The sequence below is a fragment of the Camelina sativa genome, chromosome 8 (assembly GCF_030686135.1).
Source record: "Camelina sativa cultivar CO46 ecotype springtype chromosome 8, ASM3068613v1".
NCBI classification, from domain to species: Eukaryota; Viridiplantae; Streptophyta; class Magnoliopsida; order Brassicales; family Brassicaceae; genus Camelina; species Camelina sativa.
The window spans coordinates 5,589,327-5,608,815 of record NC_141887.1 but is presented as its reverse complement, the minus strand read 5'-3'; the positions used below and the strand labels follow the sequence as shown (position 1 = coordinate 5,608,815).

The following is a 19,489-nucleotide window of genomic DNA, read 5'->3' as shown; positions in this document are numbered from 1 at the left end:
TTGTTTATAGCCGCGTTAATCTAACCTAGCTATTTTTTTATTTTAGAAAACAAAACAAAAATATGGATGTAGCAATCACTGAGCCACCTCCCCAAATCAAAATTCTTGTTGAGAATATTGCGCACAGATGGTTTCCAAACTGGGCGTGGAGGTGGAGAAGAAGGTCTTGCTCGCTGGGAAGGGGGATCCAAGATACGACTTCTTGAGAAGTCCAAACCACACTTTTCACGCATATTACCAGCTCAAGCTTACTGAATACCGTGCTCGTTTTCGGAATCAAGAAGATGGATCAGCTCAGAATGTCCAACCTGATGATGCTCCAGCTACTGATGAGTCTGTTCGTGTTGTTATCGTTCCTCCATTATCGTCCCTGCGTCACCCTCTAGCACCTCACAGATTTTCATTGAAACCTCCCCAAGGCATCACGCTCTTGGAACTTGCTACTATTAAGCTCACAGCTCAGTTTGTGGCTCGGTATGGCATGTTTTTTTGGCAGAGTTGGTGAAGAGAGTGACTATGAACCCTCGTTTTGAGTTTATGAAGGAAACTGATGGCAGGCGTGATTATTTCACACACCTCGTTGTTGCGTATACTAGAGTATTAAACCGTTCCCAAATGCAGAGCGAGAGGGGTGCTGCTTATATGCAAACCCTTCTTGGTGGTTTTTTCGATCATCTAAATTTCGAAACGGTGGCTGGGATGGTTCATGTGCCTGCTTTTGTGGGTTGTGTTGACTATTTTGCTTACTTGGAGAATAGAGATTCTTCTTCTCACGTGCCGCCACTTCAACACCTTTCAACGTTGTCGCTAATCCCACCGCCACAAACCCATCCTGATATGCCTGTAAGACCTCCACCGGGACCTAGTGGTCAGCTTCCACCCCCTTCTATGGACGACGAGTCGAATCATCCGGTAACGTTTTCTCCCCACTCATCTTTTAATGTTTCCTATGATTTTGATATTCATGCGTCAAAATTTGATTTGGTTTTTAATGTTTTAATAAATATACCCTTTTTCTCGTTGTAGAGAGAGTTGTCCACTTCAACACAGAGTCGTTTCCAGCCGGGGCAAAACCAAGCTCCGGCGGTTGTAACAATCTTCAAGCCACGTCTAGATGTCAACATTCTCATTGAGAAAACGGCACTTTTAGTTTCCCAGGAGGGGTTGGAGTTTGAGAGGCTGGTCAGGGACTGTAATGTGGGTGATACAAGATTCGGCTTCTTGAGGAGCTCACACCCTTGTCACGCAATTTACCAGCAGAAGCTATCTGAATACCGTGAGTGTGTAGGTCATCCACTACCCGATCATAGGCCTCCTCCATCCAAGGGTAGGATGAAGCCTCCAGGACCTCGCTCTATTGATATGATTACACCTCCTGAAGGGACGACGCTCAAGGAACTTGGTGTCATGAAGCTCACAGCGCAGTTTGTGGCGCGGTATGGGTTGTATTTTTCGTCCAAATTGATGAAGGACCCTCGATTTGAGTTTATGTGGAAAAGTGATGATCCTAGGAGCCTTTGTTATCCCAGCTTGTTTTTGTGTATGCCCGAGTATTTATGCATTGCCAAGAGATGACCAAGAATGGTGCCTTAATGGAGACTGTCCTTGACGGTTTTCTCGAGCTTCTTCGATTTCAAAAGCGAGATCCATACTCTTGGGATGCTTTGGTGTTTGGTTTTGACTATTTCTCTCACATGGAGTGTGATGATGAGTCTGATGAGGAACCTGATGAGGAACCAGAGCCAAGGAGACAAAAGTTGGACATGTCGGACCTGATTCTTGCCGCCGGTAAATTATTTTTGCTGTCTTTTTTTTCTTCTAATTTATTTCTGACTTGAGCTGTATCTAAATTATACATTTTTAGGTGAGGAGATCGATCCCTATTCGAGAAAATAAAGAGAAGTTAAGTGGAAAAGAAAGCTTGGCACTTGAAAGAAGAGCAACTGGTGGTGACTTCACTTGCACAGAGCAGCACTGTCTTTGTTTGGGAGATTGCGGAATTGCTTTTCAAACTGCCAAACCCTTTCTTCTTTTTATTTTGTAAGCTCTAAACACTAATGAATTTATTGTTCTCATTTTTATAATATTTACACATAATTGTCATTGAAGGATTAAGAAATATTCTTTTACAATTAATTAAAAAATCTAACATTTCAATTTTAAAATTTATTTTAATAATTTTATAACATATTTAATTATTAAACTATAAAATCATTAAATCTAAAATGTTTTCAAAACCGGAATTTATTCACCTATTAAAAAAAATTGATTACTATTCCCATATTTAAAGTTTCCAAAGTAAAATTATCACAATAATCATTATTATAGGAAATTGATCTAAACATATTCTCACGGGTTTTACACAAACAAATTTTAGATCCTAAAAAATAACTTTACTCATAGCTTTAATTTTATCTGCATAGATTTATCTCGCATATAGTGCGGGTTGTTAGCTAGTTAATCTTAAAACATATTTGTTTTATGTGATTCCCATCTTCTGTCTCTGTTGTCGTCGTAAAACTCTATCTCTCTATCTCTCTTGTATTGAATTTGACATAACTTAGCGTACATTATCCTACATTATTTTTACTTGATTTTGTGGAACGTTCCCACCTAATCTAGTGGGAGACCGAGTGATTGTACCTGTTCGTACCAACTGGTGGAACTAACTTCCATCATACCAATATTTTCATTATAATGTTAAGAATTATTCATCATTCACAAATTATACATCCTATTCAATAAGAGAACTCGATTTGTTTTGAATGAAAGCTTATGTAATAACAACAACAATAAAGATTTCACTACTTTTAACACACAAATCTATATATACATTTTTTAATTACATTTTTGGTTCTACCCTTTTATTTATACTTATTTAAAAACTTATTTACAAAATTAATCCCTATAAAATTTTCAAAATAGCATTACTTCAGATTTTGTTTCCTAAATATTTTACATTCCATTCTAACTAAAATCAATATGGAAATAAAAACAATGATATATTTAATCATATCTTCTATTGGGTATTGAAGATTTTTTTATCTCTGAATCCTTTGCAAACAAATAAAACAACAATTTGATTCCTATTTTATTTTTCAAAACCTATGAGCTTTGATTCTTAACATAAGAAAAACTCCGATAAAATTTCTTTAAATATTATAATTAATATATATAAAATTAATAAAATTTTAAAATATTACGAACATGGAAAATTAAAAAAATTAAAATACTATATAATATGGTTATGTTGGAACTAATAAAGTATCATTAAATTTGTGTTAACACGGGTTAAATCCTTATTTTATTATTTGTCAACACTATTAATATTAGAATATTTGATATAGAAAATTAAGTTGATTTAAATAAGATTGGATAAAATAATTAAATTATTTAGGAAAAATGTGACTTAATCACAGCGTATAAATAACTTATTCTGTATTAGATACCTTATTTTTTGTCATAATAATTAAAATCAAAATAAAATCTGAAACACTAAACAAAACAAACAAAATATAACAAACAAATGGTCATGAAGTATATTGCGGGTTAAAAATTATTATAAACATGTAACCGTACAAACAATCGAAAAATTTAGTTATTTCTCTATTTGTAAAATATCCAATATTTAACAAACAAAAACAATATAAAATATAAACAATTTATATGTACACAGTATATGGCGGGTTAAAATCTAGTTGTCTTGAAATTCTTAACATATCTGACCACTCCACACATGCAAACAAATCTTCGGTTTGTTACACAAACCTATATAGACGACTATCATACAGCAGCATACATGATAGATTGCCATATCAACCATATTGACATAAAGTTTTACTTAGAAATCTTATTGTAACCCTGAGGTTTGATCTTCTGCTAAGCCGTCGGAAACTCCTCCCTGTTTTGATGGAACACATAACTCTTGCCCTATATGTCGAGCATTATGGCAAGAACATAAATCTAAACTATTGGTAATTTGTTCCATTGATCTCTTAACTGTACCACAAACAGGGATTAGTTTGATCCGCAAAACCTAAACTAGACACACATAATATTAAAACAGATGCAACAATTGAAGTGAATCTACAACATCCACCACACCACATAACATACTTTTGCTTAGCATCAATAAACACAAAGCAGATACATGCTACTTCTTTAATTTCATTTTGGCATTATCACATTCGGATTTCGCACGTGTGTGTTCAACTTTCCCATTTTCCCAAGCTCTTTCCATTTAGACCCAGAACCAGAGACACTCCACAACTTGTCACCAGCCTTCGTGAAACCCGGTTTTGGTTTTATAAGAGGAAGCTTGCTGTTCCCTTTCCCCATTCCATTAGCCATCAACCACCTTGAACCAGACTGTACCTGCTGCAGCTGACTCGTGATTCCCCATGGCTTTTTATCGGTCTCGCTCTTCATACCAGTAAGGTGTACCTCTGAGATTCTGTACTGAGGGATCCCTTGTTCCTCCATCGTTTTCTCTTCTTTGACTGCACCACTTGCCTCCGCTTCCTCATCCTCTTCATCCGTTTTCCTCAGCTCTGAAACTGTGCTGTAGATTTTGGGCTTTGGAGGGACGAACAATCTCTCAACTTGGATAAGAGAAAGCATAGGAGCTCCTACTGGCTCATAGTTCCTTAGTGGATCTCGGAGCTGGACCATTAGTGCTACGGTGAAGGTATTCCCCAGTAAACCACATTTCCTTCCCTTTTTCCCCTTTCTTTTCTCACCTTTTGATCCTTTACGGATAAAGTTTAGTGGGTTAGCATGATGGGCAGCCAAAATTTTGGAAGTTCGCTCATTTATTTCGTCTTCGTCACCAATGTCCCCTGAATCTAACTTCATCCACTCATCAAGAGTCAAGGAGAGTCCCATTAAACCATCATCATCGTCCCCATCATTTTTTACGTTCAGAAGCTGTAACCCGGCAGCACCTTCTAGACCAACGCACCCACTTTTCCCCTGGAAAGCTGAGATATCTCCAATAGATTGTGCAGTGATGTCTGAGGGTGCATCCTCATCTGACATTCCTGATTGTATTCTCAATCCTTCCAAAGAAAGTGCTTCAATCTGATCCATAGCCAAAGGAGCAAGATCTTCAAGTGACACATACTCCGAGTCAGAGTTATTGTTACCAGAGCTTGAACCAAACTTTTTTGGCTTAGCTGCGAATGATGTTCGTTTTTCACCTCCCCTCACAAAACAAGCTGTATCATCAGATTCATGCTCTGATATATGATCCCTGCATTGAGAAGATAAACCAAATACATTCAACTAGTAAGAAAAGCTGTGTTAAGCACAATTTTCATGTAAACCTTTCATGAAATCAAAACGAGTGATGATAAGATTGATGCAAACCTGTCCCCACCGTCAATTGCAGGTGAAGTTTCCCACAACACCTCTTCCATGGTTTTCCCTGTTATATCGTCCAAAGGCATTACTTTATTTGCCTGCATCGAGAGCTTCTCAATTCCAGCAGTGGCTAGTTTCTGAAGAATCTCCATGATACCAGAGCCCATCTCAGCAGGCACCACCACTGGAGTTGACACTTGCATGATCAAGCTGCCTCCAGCTTTGGAATTCCTGAACAGTAAGGGATTCATTGACCGCAAGAATCCTCCATTCTTTGTCTGCACAACTGGACCCAGGCCATCTCCAAGAGGAGGCAAATCAAATGGCTCTTTCACTGGAAAATCAGCTGGATGAAACGCATTATGACCATTGTGAGGCGGAGAGTTCTGAAATGTGTTTTCATTCATACCCCACTCACGCATCAGCGATTCCGTTTCCAAGCCTTCCAACATTTTGGCCCTGGGTTCGCTAACTCTTGCTTGAGATTCCAATTGGTACTCTTCTTCTATATCATGAACGAGGGATGCCAGATCAAAACCTTCTTCAAAATCCGATTCATACTCTTTCGAGAAGTTCTCATCAAATTCCATTTGGGGATCATCAGCTTCGATACTAAAATCAAACAGAGAACCGGCAGCTAGGGTTTCCATTTCAAATTCTCTTAACAGGCGCTCCCTTGGGGACTCAGGTTCACTCTCAGAACTTAGACCAAAAGGGCTGTGTTCGATACCTAGCATGTCTAAGAACTCACTTGCCACAGATTCAGCCACATCTCTCGAACTTGATGGTGCTGGTTCCTTAATTGGTGTTAGAAAACATGTATCTCCGTCTCCATGATTTTCTTGATCTTCTTCGTCTTCTGACGCCGTTGCTTCCAACATTTCTACACTTTTCAAAGCTGATTCAAGATCTTTCATTATCATTTCTTTCAAGTCTCTCTCACCGTTTATTACCTCTTCAGCATCTTGAGTAACAACACTTTCCGCGTCCTTTAGAGAATCTTTGTTCCCCTCTTCTGGAAGGACATTTTCTGTACCACTCTCAACACCTTCTTCACCACTAGCAATAGTAGCTTCAACAGGTTTCATTAATTCCTCAAAAGGAACATCCGTTTCATTACCATTTACCAAGGGCTCTTCTGGAGACAAATTTTTTGTACCAACTTCGTCACTTCCAGCAGTAGGAACTTCACCAGCTTTTTTTGTGTCTTCAAAAGGGGTATCAGTTTCATTACCTTTTACCAAGGACTTTTCCCAAGGAAAATTTTCTGTACCAACTTCGTCACTTTGAGCAGTAGGAACTTCGTCAGCTTTCTTTATTTCCTCAAACGGAACACCAGCTTCATTCCAGGCCACCAGAGGCTTGCTTTGAAGTGCATTTGCATCTTCTTTGTCACGAGACACTGACTCAAAAGGTTCAATGTGTTTAGTGACAACATCAAATTCGAACTGAGAATCAGTTACTGGACCCATCTTCTCCTCATCCAATTTCTGATACAAAATGTTTACAGAATCGACCAGGTCAGATTTTGCAGCGGGCAAAACTTCATGAAGATCTTTAATTTCCTCCATATTCTGGGATGTAGAATGCGCGTCTTTGTTAACAATACCATGATCATAACGCCGAGACGTGGACATTCCATTCCCTAGACTAGACTTTGCAGTAATCGTTCTTGCCAACCCTGTGTTATTACTAGTTTGTTGTACATTTGAAGAACTGCGTAAAATTTGACTGCTACCTGATGAAGCAGGATTACGAGTATCCCCAACAACAGTGTACCCAAAACTCATGGTTAGAGTAGCACCACTAGCCTTTCCAGTCAACTGATATGTTGTTGACCAATTACCCGAGCTTTTATCATCCTGCAACTCCTCAAGTGTGAGAGGAAGCAACTTAGTGAGATCCATTCGATGTTTTCCGAAGTCAACCTCAGGAGATCCAACCAGAGAGACATACAACAAGAAATGCTTAGCTTCATACTTAGCTGAGTGATGAGGTCCGCTTCTGCTTCCGTAAACCGAGCACGTATGTGTCATCTTGTCCTTGAACTCAGCTCTTCCGTTGGAAACTTTAGCAGGACGAGTGCTTAAAGATTCATCACGACGTTTCCAGTGCACAGTGAGAGAAAGATCCTGGAATATAGGGGGTAAACCTTCAATGGAAAGGACTTGGGCAGAGAAACAACAATTGAACCGGCGATTTCGGACATGAGAGAGTGCTCTGAGAGGCCAGTTCCAAAACGATTTCTTCTCCTTGTGAGTGTCAGCCAAGTGGCTACGATTCAAAGGTTTTGTTGGAGCCTTGTTAGGACTAGAAACTGAACCCCTAGGATTCTTATTCACATACAGAGCTTCGCTTATTGACTCAACCTCCTTCAACAATTTCTGGCCACTAGAAGATTCCTCACTGTTAACTTTACTCATCTTGTACTTTGAAAAACCTGAAATTTGCAGAATTTTTTTCTGTCAGGTCAGGATCAGAGAAGCAAATAGGAGCAGTGTTAACCTGTTATGGACAGGGATAAAAGAACAGAAGAAAGTGGTAACGTGGCCAGCATATGCAACATGTGGGATTGCCATACATACGGCCTAATATGAGCTCACAATCACATAGACATTGACAGCTAAACCCAATTAAGTTGTCTAAGTACACGACTACTTTATTGAAAAGAATAATTGGATACTAAATTTGAAACCCTAAAGCAAGAAAACTTGGGATCAAAAGATATGATTCAAACTCACCCTCTCTATTTCTGAAACGAGCCTACGCCTTAAAATGGAGAAGAAATGACACAATTTAGCACCAAACAGAGAGAATAGGAGCCGTCCTCTGACTCCTTTCTCACATATAATTCTACTGTAGCTTTTTGGCTTGTACACAATCAATTGAGAGAAGGAAGACACAGATATGTAAGTTTTGCTACAAGCTCTCGATGAGGTCTAATGACTTAAAAAAACTCTAGCCACAAATATCACGCCATAACATTTGCAATTCTCATGGATTTGACAAGCTACCTTAAAATTTCTGATTACAATACGAAATTTTACTCTCAGTGCTATGTGAGATAGATCCAATTCCAACAAACGATCGGAGCTAATTTGGCTAATAGAACCAAGCAACCCAACATCACTGAATTGACGCGACAAAAAAGAAAAAACCAACGAAAGAAGGATTGAAGAAATAGAACTCACTGGGCGTGAAAGGGAGAGTAAAGAAAAGTCGTCTCCGTCGAAGCTTCGAAGAAGAGAAGAATGGGATGGGAGGGGAGCGTCAGAGACGATGACGAAGAACACAAAGAAGGAAAGACACCTTTGTTTTATTCCATTTTTCTCTCTTTTTTTTTTTTTTTTTTACATTTCTTCTTTCCTTTGTCTTTTTAAATTCAATTGAACTTTTCAAATATTTTTTTTTGGAGTACCTTATTCTCTTTACTATTTCGTATATTTGGCCTTCAAATATTATTTTAGTGATGTATAACCCTCGTGCTTATTACACCTTTGAATTTGAATTTAATGTCCCAATCAATTATATCTCAGATCCAATCTAAAATAAACCATTTATTTAAAAAATGTTTTTTTTTCACATCAAAATTTGATATATATATAGATATATTTATTTATTTACTAAATAAGTTATTGATGAATAGCAGAAAAATATATGGAATATTTAATTACTAATTTTATGCAATGTCATTTTCTTTTTATGCCATGAGAATATTTTGAAAAAAGATTTTTCCTTTTAAAATAAGTTCGTTTTTCAAAAATTTGAAAATAAGATCTACAATTTAAGGGAAGAAAAAAAACAATAGCTACTTTCCAAAGAATTTTAATTTTCATAAAATTTAACCTACGGAATGATTTGGAGATCAAAGAAAAACAATTCTAAAGATGAGGGGTTAAAATGTAAAAAAAAACAAACAAAATGAAAGAAACAAAAAAGCTAAACCCTAACCCTTATTACGTCCTCTTCTTCTTCTTCTTCAACTTCCCCCACCCCAGAATCTGCCGTCACCTCCCCAGAGTTCGATAGCAGTAATGGTGAAACGCAACCGAGTTGTGCAGGCAGAGCAATCATTACCCATTGAAGAAGACTGTAAATCGCTGATAAAAAAGCTTGCTTCTTGTAAACAAACCATCCGCGACAGATCCTTACGAACCGTTCTTGGTACTTGGCTCCCTGAACAAACCGAAATCTCCGATGAAGACATGAAGAAGCTATGGCAAGGAATCTTCTACTGCATCTGGCATGCCGATAAGTCTCTTTACCAATCAGAACTCATCGATCGTCTCTCCTCTGCTCTTCATTCCCTTCCTCTTCCTTTGTCTCTCCATTACTTCACCGTCTTCTTGTTCACCATGCGTCGTGAGTGGTCACGCATTGATCGCCTCAGGTTAGATAAGTTCTACCTCTTGATTCGAAGGTTTTTGAATGGGTTCTTCTCTCTGCTTGATAGCAACTCGTGGGATTTGGAATTAACTCGTCGTTTGATGAGTGTTTTGTTCGATGGTACGTTTCTTGCTGGTGATAAGTTTCAAGGGAATGGTGTTAACTATCATATAGCTTCTGCTTTTGTTGAGGAGCTTAGACCGTTTCTTCCACTAAAGAGGGAGGTTTTGGAACTCCTTATTGCTCCTTTTGTTAAGATTTTGGGTGTTGTTAATGATAAGATCTTGGTTGGGAAGATTAAGAGTAATTTGTTTGATGAGTTACTGAAGATGGGGAAGAAGCTGTTGTTAATTAAAAAATCTGGGAGTGATGAAGTGCCTGAGGATGATGATGTAGTGGTTTTGGGATCTATTGCTTTGTCTATGGAGTTTGCAAAGAGGTTTTATGAGATGGGTTCTTCTCCGGATTGCCATCAGGGTAGTAGGAAAGCTATATTTGCTATTCACAAGGAGTTCTTGCAGTTGGAGAAGGATATGTCGTGTTCCGGTATCGAAGTTTCTATCACAGAAGTTTCTCGTCCTGGTAACGATGAAGTGCCTGAGTTGGTTCCCGTGTCTGAGTCTGAATCAAATGCTGTTTCTAAGTCTAAGAAGATTGTTGCAAATGGGTCTTCTTCGAAGAAAAAGGGTTTGAAGAAATGTTCTTCAAAGACTAAAAAATGCAGTGCCAAGGAGGATGCTGTTATGGATGATGATGTTATCGATCTTGGTAAGAAAGATGAAGCTTTTGATGAAACTATGATATCGGATCTTCGACAGGAGTTTGAGAAGATTGCATCTGAAATGAGTCCGTCAAAATGTGAGGTTGCAAGTGTCTGTGAAGTAGCAGAACCTGTGTCAATAACCAAAAAGTCCAAGAAGAGGAAAAGAGAGAACAAAGGGGAAGTGCAAGAAGATACTACTGTTGTTAACAGAGATGCAGCAGAGACAAGCTTAGCCGGCCCGAGCAGTGAGAAGAGCTCAAAGAGAGTAAGATTCGCAATGAAGAACAATTTGGTGTGGAAACCTCATTGCCCTCTACCTCCACAAGATTTGAGGTTGCCTCCGTCTGCTACTCCCAGAGGAAGTGCTCTGAAGAAAGGAATCCCGGCTGGCCCAGTGAGGGAGTTGGCTTCCAGGAGGACGAAGAAGAAAGCGAAACCCGCTGCACGTAGAGGAGTGAAGACGATCAAGAGTTTGAAGAAGAAGATGTCACCATGAAAATGGAGTGTCGAGTCATCATTGGTTGCTTTGCTGCTAGTTTTTCTTTAAATTTTTGTTATAGTTTCAACTTTCAATACGTCTTTGAGATTTTGTTGGCTGATTTGAGAATTATGAAAAAAATATTTTCCATTAAAAACTGAAAATCTCGTCCTATATCCGTTTGTTCACACCTCTACATAGAAGTACAAAAAAACTACTTTTCGTGATAAAATACACAAAATTTTGATGTCACTGCTAACAACAGTGACGACTGAATGTGGTTGAAGGAGCAAAGACGACTGAATTGGTCATTTGTTCTCCTAATGTGGTTGAAGGAGCAAAGACGCGTATATAAGATTGTTCCAAACATCGGGAACTCCTGGCAGACACCAGTGGCTGCAATCCTGTCGCTTTGTTGACACTTTTTTACCTTCTGTGTTGGTCTTACCATAGATAGACGGATGTCCGTCTTTGCGGAAATTAGTCAGCTTTGTCACGTTTAGGAGAATCACAGGAATGTGCATCTCCTTTATGGCTTCCTCGACTATTTTCATTTTCAAAGGATAGGAATCCAGGATTGAACCTTTCTTTACCGGTTCTACCTCCCCATTGCATGACCCTCCCGAGTCCCACTCACCTCCCCTGTTCAAGTCAAGACACAGAATACGCTGAAGAACTTAACTCTTCTGTAAGAAAACCGCAACAAGAGTGCATGCGGGTGACTTATAAAACAAACCAAAACAAATCTGAACCTAAGAGCTAAAACCGAAATGAACTAGTTTGTTACTAATAAAAGATTTCGGGAGGTAAATAAAAGATCAGGGATTACCGAAAATGGGCAGAGGAGTATCCGCGGTAAAATACAAGCTGCTTTTTGGGATTCACATTCTGGTCAATCCATTTTGCCCAAGTCTTCAACGACCTTCTGTATGCTTCAGTCGCATCGAATTTCGGGTAGATGTAATCACCTTCTTTGTAGTAGTTTTTCCTGCACTAGTTATTATTCACCATGTCATATACCATTTATGGCTCGTCCTTCTCTAGAGAGGTGTCATGAAACAAAAGTACAATGGGATGCACCAGTAAAATCAAGCTTTTAGATGAGAAATTCAGAAACTATAATGGATACTACAGCTGAAAATAAATTTACCCTACATCTCGAGTTTGGTATTTGGAAATTCTCTGATTAAGTCAACATTTGTGAAGAATTGTGATAAAGCAAGCAGGAACGGGAAGAACCATACCCTCTGGCGGTCTTTCCATGAACCCACCAATGTCCAGTGTTAAAGACAAGGATGTCAGCTCGCTTCCATTTAGCATGTGACTTGTCAATGCGATCAATCGAAAGGGTCGGATTAGTGTTTCCTTGAGCATTTGCTCTAACTCCTTCCCTTACAAGAAAATGTGACCTCACAAACGCTACTGTGCAATTGAAATCCTGTCAGACATTATAACACATCTTAACCCCAATTTAACCAATAGAAAAAAGATGCACACAAATGGATACTGTCTCAAACAAAAATATGTCAATTAATGCAACAAAAATTAACGGTCACAAAAAGGGGTCCTGGGAGTTCTAATAAACTCCAGAGGATCCATATTAAAAGAACAGTATATTGGGGTTACTTCAATCGTAACTCTGTTGCCTATTCCAGCACCAAATTACAAGCAGTGTAGATCACCAGAATACCAGTGAACATTCAATCGAAAAAACAGGCAACAATGAGCAGAAGAGTGGACTTACTTCAAACTTGAAGACAAAGTAGCCTCTCCCCTTTGTTATATTATGGCCATAAACCTCGTACATTCTACTCTTATCGGATAAACCTTCTCGGAGAACGCAAAGCATTGATTCAAACTGGTTACGGTTCATAGAATCTCCAACCAACAACAAACTTTTACCTCGTAGCTTCACCAAGAAGTCTGTAGCATTAAACCTATGATTGGAAAGTCAATAAAAAAAGGGGATAAATACATTCTATGCACAAACAGAAATTGTACATGAGGTGTTTCTGCTATCTAAAGTGTGACAGCATGTATGATCAAGGACTAAGCATTCATTATTGCTCTTTTTGTATAAGGAGAAAGCAGAAGCCACGATTACTGAACAGTGAACACACAGGAATCCCCCATTAAAGTTGTATGTAGAGTTACAATATTCGCATTTAAGAGAGCTTATATGTTCAAATAACCTTAGCTTCACAATCAGCTAATAGGACAATTCAACTCATGAACACAACCAGCACAAAGCTACATGGCAGTCCCTAACTTACATTTCAATCGTAAGATTCGACAACAATCATGAACAATGTAATGTGAAAAATTAGAAACTTTAATGCTGGTCAATTCGAAAAGCTATTATACCGTGGGAGATCACAACCGTCAGGCTTCCATCTCCAATTGAGATAGCCAGAATCACGCCTCCCATTCCTCTGGCAATCAAAAGCTTCGTCAACATAAGGACACGATCCAGGCTGATACAATGGATACTCAGCATCGTCCTTAACCCATGATCCCCTATACAAATCACAGCCTCTCATCTTCTCAACCACCGCCTGGTCTACAGATTCAACTTTGTCTTCGACGCGAGATTCTCCTCCTCCTTCTTCTTCTTCTTCTTCCGGCTCAGTTTTCGTCGAATCTTCCACATCTTTCAGTTTCAGCTCAGTCTCTACCGCGACGTCATCGCCGCGGCGTGAATCGCCTTCCCCCTTTGGATTTGTTTCCACGGTGACGTTAACATCGGTAGCATCGTGTTCGTGAGGCTCGATTTGAGGGAGGAGGGGCGTGGGACGGGGTGGATCGGCGGCGGAGAGAGGGATGTCGGCGGCGTGGTAAGGTTGGAGAGAAGGTTCGAGAGTGCGTCTAGTGAAGAGGAAGACGCTGCATAGGAAGATAACGATGAAGAGTGAAGTTGTGACAGTGTAGGAGACAATGGTGCGAGGGAAGCTAGGGAAAGAAGAAGAAGAAGTCGACATTGTGAAGTGAAGCTACCACCATCGGAGTGGAGCTAGAGAGCTACGCGCTACTCACCCGTCAGATGCGACTTCTCGAGCGTTCAATGTTTTTTTTTTTTTTAATTATTAACTTTAAAAAAAAAACTATGTTATTAAGGTCAATATTCCAAATAAATGCACTTATATTCCTGCTAAATCAGGTAATTTTTAAAAAAATTCGAGTATTTTCATATATTCATACTAAATTGGACAATAAGTGAATGAATGTATCAAAGTAAGCAATCACTAACCTAAAATGTGAAATCACAATTGTGGGAATATGCTACTTTCACACATGTTATCTAAGATCTTATGGTTTATGATTATTATTATTTTTTTTTTTTTGAGGCAAAAAATGATTAGAAGATTAGGTTAAAACACGCAAAAAAAAGGCAACAACCTGATAACAAAACATATTTGGATATTAAACTCATCAAAATCACTAATAGAAAGTTTAAGAAAATCTACAACATAAGTACTCAAAGGTGTTAAGTGTGTGTTAGCTTAAAAAGACTAAAAATATAATGGGCTGGAAAACAGATTACTCTCTTTTTAGCTTGATGATATTCATACACCAATTAGCTGAATTAATGCAAAAAAACTTATATTATTGGCTTAGAAATTAGAATAGGGACTATGGATTTTAAATCATTAGTGGAAAAAAAAGAATTTTATATGATTACTAGTGAAAGAAAAAAGAATTTTAAATGGTTACTTGGTAATAATAGTGTGACAAATCTGCTGAATCTGATTTTTAAATTTATGATACGATATTGTAAATTACTAGATTATATGATGTAACACCACCAAGTATCATAAATCTCCCCCAGTGCTCTTCATCCTGTGCCGCCTTGTGCCAAAACTTGCTCACAAAAGAACACCTTGCCAAAGTTGAACAATTCGCACATTGTTTGCCCATTAACTTAATTTTCATCAGAATCCTCCACAACTTCCACTTTTGACTTTCCTAAAAAAATATCTCAAACAGTCGTCAAAACAAAAGAATCTAAGTGATGAAGAAAAGCTAACCAATGTGTTCAAACATTTGTCTCTGCCTTCCGGGATTGTTCTTTCCATCTCAGGTTTAGAACGAGTGTTTGTGTCGTCACTGCTCAGAGAACAAACACTGTCTCCTTCGTCCTCTTCCACTTCAATGAATTCACTAGTCCCTTCTGCTGCAACTTTCTCAGCCTTTTCTCGTGCCCCTGCAGCTGCCCTTTCACGTGCTTTGGCAAGACCTTTTTTGGCTCTTTGAACCGCTGCTCTTTCTGCACGCTCACGGACATCAGAAGCCTTCCTAACAGCAGCTCTCTGAACTTTTGCATGAGCTTCAACAGCTGCTCTTTCACGTGCTTTCCTTCTAGCCCACTTTACTGTTTCTCTTGCCAACACTCTTTCACGTGCTTCCCTTCTAGCCCAGTTTAGGGATGTTTATATTACATGAAGATTCATAATATATAGTTCAGGAATCTTTATATTTATCTCTAATATATTATTTACATTTATATATATCTTAAAATAGGAAACTAAATCTCTATATAAGAGAATGCATATTGTATCATTGCAATCATGAGAGTCTAATACAATTCTTCCTCTAACACATTATATGCTCGAGATCTGTGAATGGGATCTTCTCAACGGAGGACCTACTAAGGAAGAAGGTGGGTCACCTGACCTGGGTAAACTAACTAAATAGTTTGTTTTTACATGTAATTACGTAAAATTTCAGTAGTACGGATGGTAAATTCTCCACTGTTGACCTCCCCATACCCGAGTTCGAACCCAATATGACAAATTAATATTTTTTCCCTGTAATTGACTTTTTTCTGTGTAGGCGTTGTTTTGAAGAATGCAAGAATTGTTAAGAAGGGGACAAGTAAAGCGAATGTAGCAAGCGGGAGTGTGGTCGAGACACTTGTTATTCTGTCTTCCAATATTGTTCAGATCATTGCACAAGTGTGTTCTCTTCTTTCTCGTCCATCATTAACTTGTTTTTTCTTTGAGCTGCATTTTTTTTTTTTTTGAGAATCCATGTGACAAAGAGCTTATGGATCTGTCTCATAGGGAGTCTCGCTTCCATTAAATGTTACAACTGGCAATAATGAGGCTGAAAATGTCAGATCAGCCATAGATACTTTACCATGTCGGCCTCCTTTATGTGAAATAAATAGCTTCACAAAATTCTACCTTGAAGGAAATGTCTATGATCATCTAGGGTAAACTGTGTGCTTTGCTTTAACTTCATCTTCAAAATTTTCCCTCTTTTATAGAAAAAAACTAACTTACGCAAATAGTAAATGAGAGGACCTTAGCACTTTTCGTTATGGAGTTCGCGAGCCTTCACTGCACCGTTCTGTAACTTGCCTTCTTCAAACTAATAGCCCAGCTCCATAACAGGCGAGCATCCAACAAACTAGGCGGACAATGGCAGCTGCAAGTCAGCCGGTTGGCTTCCAGCGAGTTTTGAAGCCGGTTGAAGGGGCCTCTGAGACAAGGAAGCCTTGCTTGGAAGAGAATGAAATGCATAGGGGACCTAATGGTGATTGGATTATGGATGATTCATCATTATGTGAGTCTTCTTGCTGCACTTTTTATGTGCAATGTCAATCTTAGCAAATCTAGTTTAGCATCTGCATCAACAATATCAATGCTCGCACAAATCACTTACAAGAAGATATTGTTAGTCTTGTAGAAACATAGTTCATTTATTTGATTCGCTTATTACTTAGCAGCTGCTTACTTGTTAGATTCTTTTTTGCAGATTGATATGCAAAGCTCAAGTTCTAGCTGTGAGTTCAATTTCCCCGGAGTTGTTTTTATCTTTGTTATAGCTGTGATATATACTCATGATTTTGAAATTTCATTTTGATTTTAAAATTGCAATTACCGGTTCAACCGTTCAAACCATGAATTTGTCCAGCCTCCTGACGCTTGTTGCCTATGTGGTTCTTGTTGTTCTCATTGTGTTGGTGGCGGTATTGGTGTTGGCGCCCTACTTGCCTTTGTGATGCTGGCATCCGTGATCCTTGAGAGGGTTGTGATTCCTTGTAATAATAATAATAATTAAAACTACTCCAAATTAAGGTCAATATTCCAAATTATATCTCGTAAATGCAACTATATTTATGCTAAATGAGGTAATTTTTAAATAATTTTCGAGTATGTTCATGAATTCATACTAAATTGGTCAATAAGTGAATGAATGTAACAAAAGCAATCACTAAACTAAACAGTAAAATCACAATTGTGGGAATATGCTACTTACACACATCTATGTTAATGTTATCTAAGATCTTATCGTTTATGATTAGTTTTTTTTTTTTTTGAAGACAAAAAATGTTTAGAAGATTAGGTTACAAACATAGTTAAAAAAAAAAAAAAAAGACAACGACCTGACAACAAAGACATATATGGATATTAAACTCATCAAAATCACTAAAGTCTCAAGCAACTAGTAAGATATTATAATTCATAATAGAAAGTTTAAGAAAATCTATAAGAGAAGTAATTAAACGTGTTACTTATTAAGTGTGTGTTAAAGTAAAATAATGGGCTGGAAACAGATTACTCTCTTTTCAACTTGATGATATACATACACCAACTAGCTGTATTCATACAAAAAAAAACTTATCGCATTGGCTTAGAACTTAGAATAGATGGGAGACTACGGATTTTAAATGATTATTACTATTTGGTGGAAAAAAGAATTCTATATGATTACTACTGGTGAAAGAAAAAATAATTTTAAACGATTACATGGTAAGAATGGTGCGACAAATCTGCTGAATCTATTTTAAAATTTATCATACTATTCAAAGTGCAATCTTGTTCTCATCAATCTCTATATACTTAATTAAGTAATGTTGTTAGAAATTTAACTCTACTATCATGAGGCATATTACAAAAAATGCCATTGTATTTTAATCTATATAATAATAGCAATCTGAAAAAATACCAACAACAGTTGCGATTTTTTGTTGTATCTTTTCGTAAAATATATATATATATATATATATATATATATATATATATAAATTTTTGACAGAAAATTTCAACGGTTGCATCTGTCTAAAAAGTTGCGTCTGTTATACGTAGAGTTGTGTCTCTTACAAACAATTGTGTCTATTCAAATGTTCACATCTTTTATAAATGGGAAAATGTCAAAAAAATCACGAACTTTCAAATTGTGGCAAAAAAAATCATCAACTTCTAAAATGTCATTTAAATCACCAAAAACTGACTTTTCAAAAAAATAGGTAACTTTCGTTGACTAAGCCATTTAGGGCACGACGTTAAATTTTCAGTTAAACGGCGATGACGGAGTTGACTTCTGTCAGAACATCCGTTAAGCCAAAACAACGTCGTTTTAATTAGAAGATTAAAACACAAAAATTTTGCGTCAAGCAGGAGTCGAACATGCTACCTTTGAAACTAAAAAAAAGCACTCTACCATTGAACCACAATCACATTTCAACATATTGTCAAACAGAGATATATTTATATATAAAAATCAATTAAAATAACAAAACTAAAAAAAGGTTATATGTAGTGTATTTATATATATATATGTTATCATATCATTACTTTACATATATATTAACGTTTTAGAATATAATATATATAAAATATAAAAAGCAAAAATTAATATAACTTTTTTCTTTGCTATACAAATATTTTTTATTAAATACAAAGTAAGATATATAACTGATAGCATGTATATATTTAAATTAGTATGTCTTATTTATTGGGATGAAGTGCATAAATTTTAAATACGGTTTTTTACATATATACCAAATAAAACATATTGTTTGTAGATTTTATTTGGTATTTGTAAAATATTTAATTTTTACTCTTTATATTATATATATATATATATATATAAAGAGTAAAGATATGATAACATATATATTATAAATATATTACATATAACAGTTTTTTAGTTTTGTTATTTTTAATCGATTGTTTACATATATATATATATATATATATATCTATTTGTTAATATCGAAATATTATTGTGGTTCAATGGTAGAGAGCTGATGATGAGCCTTCAAAGGTAGGCTGTTCGATTCCCACTAGACCCAAAGTTTTTTTGTTTTATCTTCTAATTAAAACGATGTCGTTTTGACATAACAGAGATTCAGACAGAAGTTAACTCCGTCATCACCGTTTAACTGAAAATTTAACGTAGTGTTTCAAATGGCTTAGTCAACGAAAGTTATCTATTTTTTTGAAAAGTCAACAAAAATTTGGTGATTTAAATGACATTTTAGAAGTTGATGATTTTTTTGGCCACAATTTGAAAGTTCGTGATATTTTTGACATTTTTCCCTTTTATAAATTGATATATAAGTGACTTCTCATTATTGTATTCAAATTTTCTTTATTTTATATTTTGACAGAAATTTTTTACAGTTGCGTTTCTCTAAAAAGTTGCGTCTGTTGAATATAGAGTTGTGTCTTTTACAAACAGTTGCATCGATTCAAATGTTCGCATCTTTAGAA

The 19,489-nt window shown here is 36.9% G+C and overlaps 5 protein-coding genes across 16 annotated transcripts; 3 read left to right on the top strand and 2 right to left on the bottom strand.

Annotated features, from left to right (window-relative positions):
- Nucleotides 1-127: 127 nt before the first annotated feature.
- LOC147939726 (uncharacterized) lies at nt 128-1,575 on the top strand. The gene is made up of 3 exons (XM_087461004.1): nt 128-474; nt 558-912; nt 1,027-1,575. Exons 1-3 carry the CDS (start codon nt 128-130, stop codon nt 1,573-1,575), a joined length of 1,251 nt encoding a protein of 416 aa, XP_087317130.1.
- A 2,388-nt stretch (nt 1,576-3,963) lies between these two features.
- Nucleotides 3,964-8,807, bottom strand: LOC104706407 (protein PLASTID MOVEMENT IMPAIRED 1-RELATED 1). Its single transcript, XM_010422601.3, has 3 exons — nt 8,553-8,807; nt 5,368-7,801; nt 3,964-5,251 (listed from the first exon to the last, which is right to left on the bottom strand). Exons 2-3 carry the CDS (start codon nt 7,782-7,784, stop codon nt 4,168-4,170), a joined length of 3,501 nt encoding a protein of 1,166 aa, XP_010420903.2. The 5' UTR covers nt 7,785-7,801; nt 8,553-8,807; the 3' UTR covers nt 3,964-4,167.
- A 461-nt stretch (nt 8,808-9,268) lies between these two features.
- Nucleotides 9,269-11,145, top strand: LOC104706405 (uncharacterized). Its single transcript, XM_010422598.2, has one exon. It carries the CDS (start codon nt 9,396-9,398, stop codon nt 11,004-11,006), a length of 1,611 nt encoding a protein of 536 aa, XP_010420900.1. The 5' UTR covers nt 9,269-9,395; the 3' UTR covers nt 11,007-11,145.
- Nucleotides 11,118-15,172, bottom strand: LOC104706406 (protein trichome birefringence-like 5). 4 transcript variants are annotated; one of them, XR_015564010.1, is made up of 5 exons: nt 13,353-15,154; nt 12,733-12,925; nt 12,144-12,426; nt 11,818-12,028; nt 11,118-11,630 (listed from the first exon to the last, which is right to left on the bottom strand). XR_015564010.1 is itself a non-coding variant. In XM_010422599.3 (5 exons), exons 1-5 carry the CDS (start codon nt 13,964-13,966, stop codon nt 11,309-11,311), a joined length of 1,482 nt encoding a protein of 493 aa, XP_010420901.2. In that variant the 5' UTR covers nt 13,967-15,172; the 3' UTR covers nt 11,118-11,308. The 4 variants fall into 4 exon arrangements, 3 of the variants coding, with proteins under 3 accessions (XP_010420901.2, XP_087318222.1, XP_087318221.1); XM_010422599.3 differs by having other exon boundaries at nt 11,818-11,976; nt 12,233-12,426; nt 13,353-15,172; XM_087462096.1 differs by having other exon boundaries at nt 11,818-11,976; nt 12,233-12,426; nt 12,733-12,911; nt 13,353-15,098.
- Nucleotides 15,173-15,448: 276 nt separating this feature from the next.
- On the top strand, nt 15,449-17,146 carry LOC104706404 (uncharacterized). 9 transcript variants are annotated; one of them, XR_015564014.1, is made up of 6 exons: nt 15,449-15,645; nt 15,819-15,940; nt 16,049-16,200; nt 16,382-16,553; nt 16,746-16,773; nt 16,905-17,146. XR_015564014.1 is itself a non-coding variant. In XM_010422597.3 (5 exons), exons 1-4 carry the CDS (start codon nt 15,591-15,593, stop codon nt 16,748-16,750), a joined length of 354 nt encoding a protein of 117 aa, XP_010420899.2. In that variant the 5' UTR covers nt 15,449-15,590; the 3' UTR covers nt 16,751-16,773; nt 16,905-17,146. The 9 variants fall into 9 exon arrangements, 4 of the variants coding, with proteins under 4 accessions (XP_010420899.2, XP_087318224.1, XP_010420897.2 ...); XR_015564012.1 differs by having other exon boundaries at nt 15,467-15,663; XR_015564015.1 differs by having other exon boundaries at nt 15,467-15,663; nt 16,279-16,553.
- Nucleotides 17,147-19,489: the final 2,343 nt, after the last annotated feature.

Bases quoted from the DNA above. Each gene is read 5' to 3' on its own strand.
- LOC147939726 (XM_087461004.1), top strand. From the start codon at position 128: ATGGTTTCCAAACTGGGCGTGGAGGTGGAGAAGAAGGTCTTGCTCGCT. The intron at 475-557 runs GTATGGCATGTT...AACTGATGGCAG, and splicing joins ACAGCTCAGTTTGTGGCTCG to GCGTGATTATTTCACACACC. The intron at 913-1,026 runs GTAACGTTTTCT...TTCTCGTTGTAG, and splicing joins ACGACGAGTCGAATCATCCG to AGAGAGTTGTCCACTTCAAC.
- LOC104706407 (XM_010422601.3), bottom strand. From the start codon at position 7,784: ATGAGTAAAGTTAACAGTGAGGAATCTTCTAGTGGCCAGAAATTGTTG. The intron at 5,252-5,367 runs GTTTGCATCAAT...TTCTCAATGCAG, and splicing joins GCAATTGACGGTGGGGACAG to GGATCATATATCAGAGCATG.
- LOC104706405 (XM_010422598.2), top strand. From the start codon at position 9,396: ATGGTGAAACGCAACCGAGTTGTGCAGGCAGAGCAATCATTACCCATT.
- LOC104706406 (XM_010422599.3), bottom strand. From the start codon at position 13,966: ATGTCGACTTCTTCTTCTTCTTTCCCTAGCTTCCCTCGCACCATTGTC. The intron at 11,977-12,232 runs GTATGGTTCTTC...TAACTAGTGCAG, and splicing joins CATGGAAAGACCGCCAGAGG to GAAAAACTACTACAAAGAAG. The intron at 11,631-11,817 runs GTAATCCCTGAT...TGACTTGAACAG, and splicing joins TACTCCTCTGCCCATTTTCG to GGGAGGTGAGTGGGACTCGG.
- LOC104706404 (XM_087462098.1), top strand. From the start codon at position 15,591: ATGCTCGAGATCTGTGAATGGGATCTTCTCAACGGAGGACCTACTAAG. The intron at 15,664-15,818 runs GTAAACTAACTA...TTTTCTGTGTAG, and splicing joins AGGTGGGTCACCTGACCTGG to GCGTTGTTTTGAAGAATGCA. The intron at 15,941-16,381 runs GTGTGTTCTCTT...GCTCCATAACAG, and splicing joins TTGTTCAGATCATTGCACAA to GCGAGCATCCAACAAACTAG.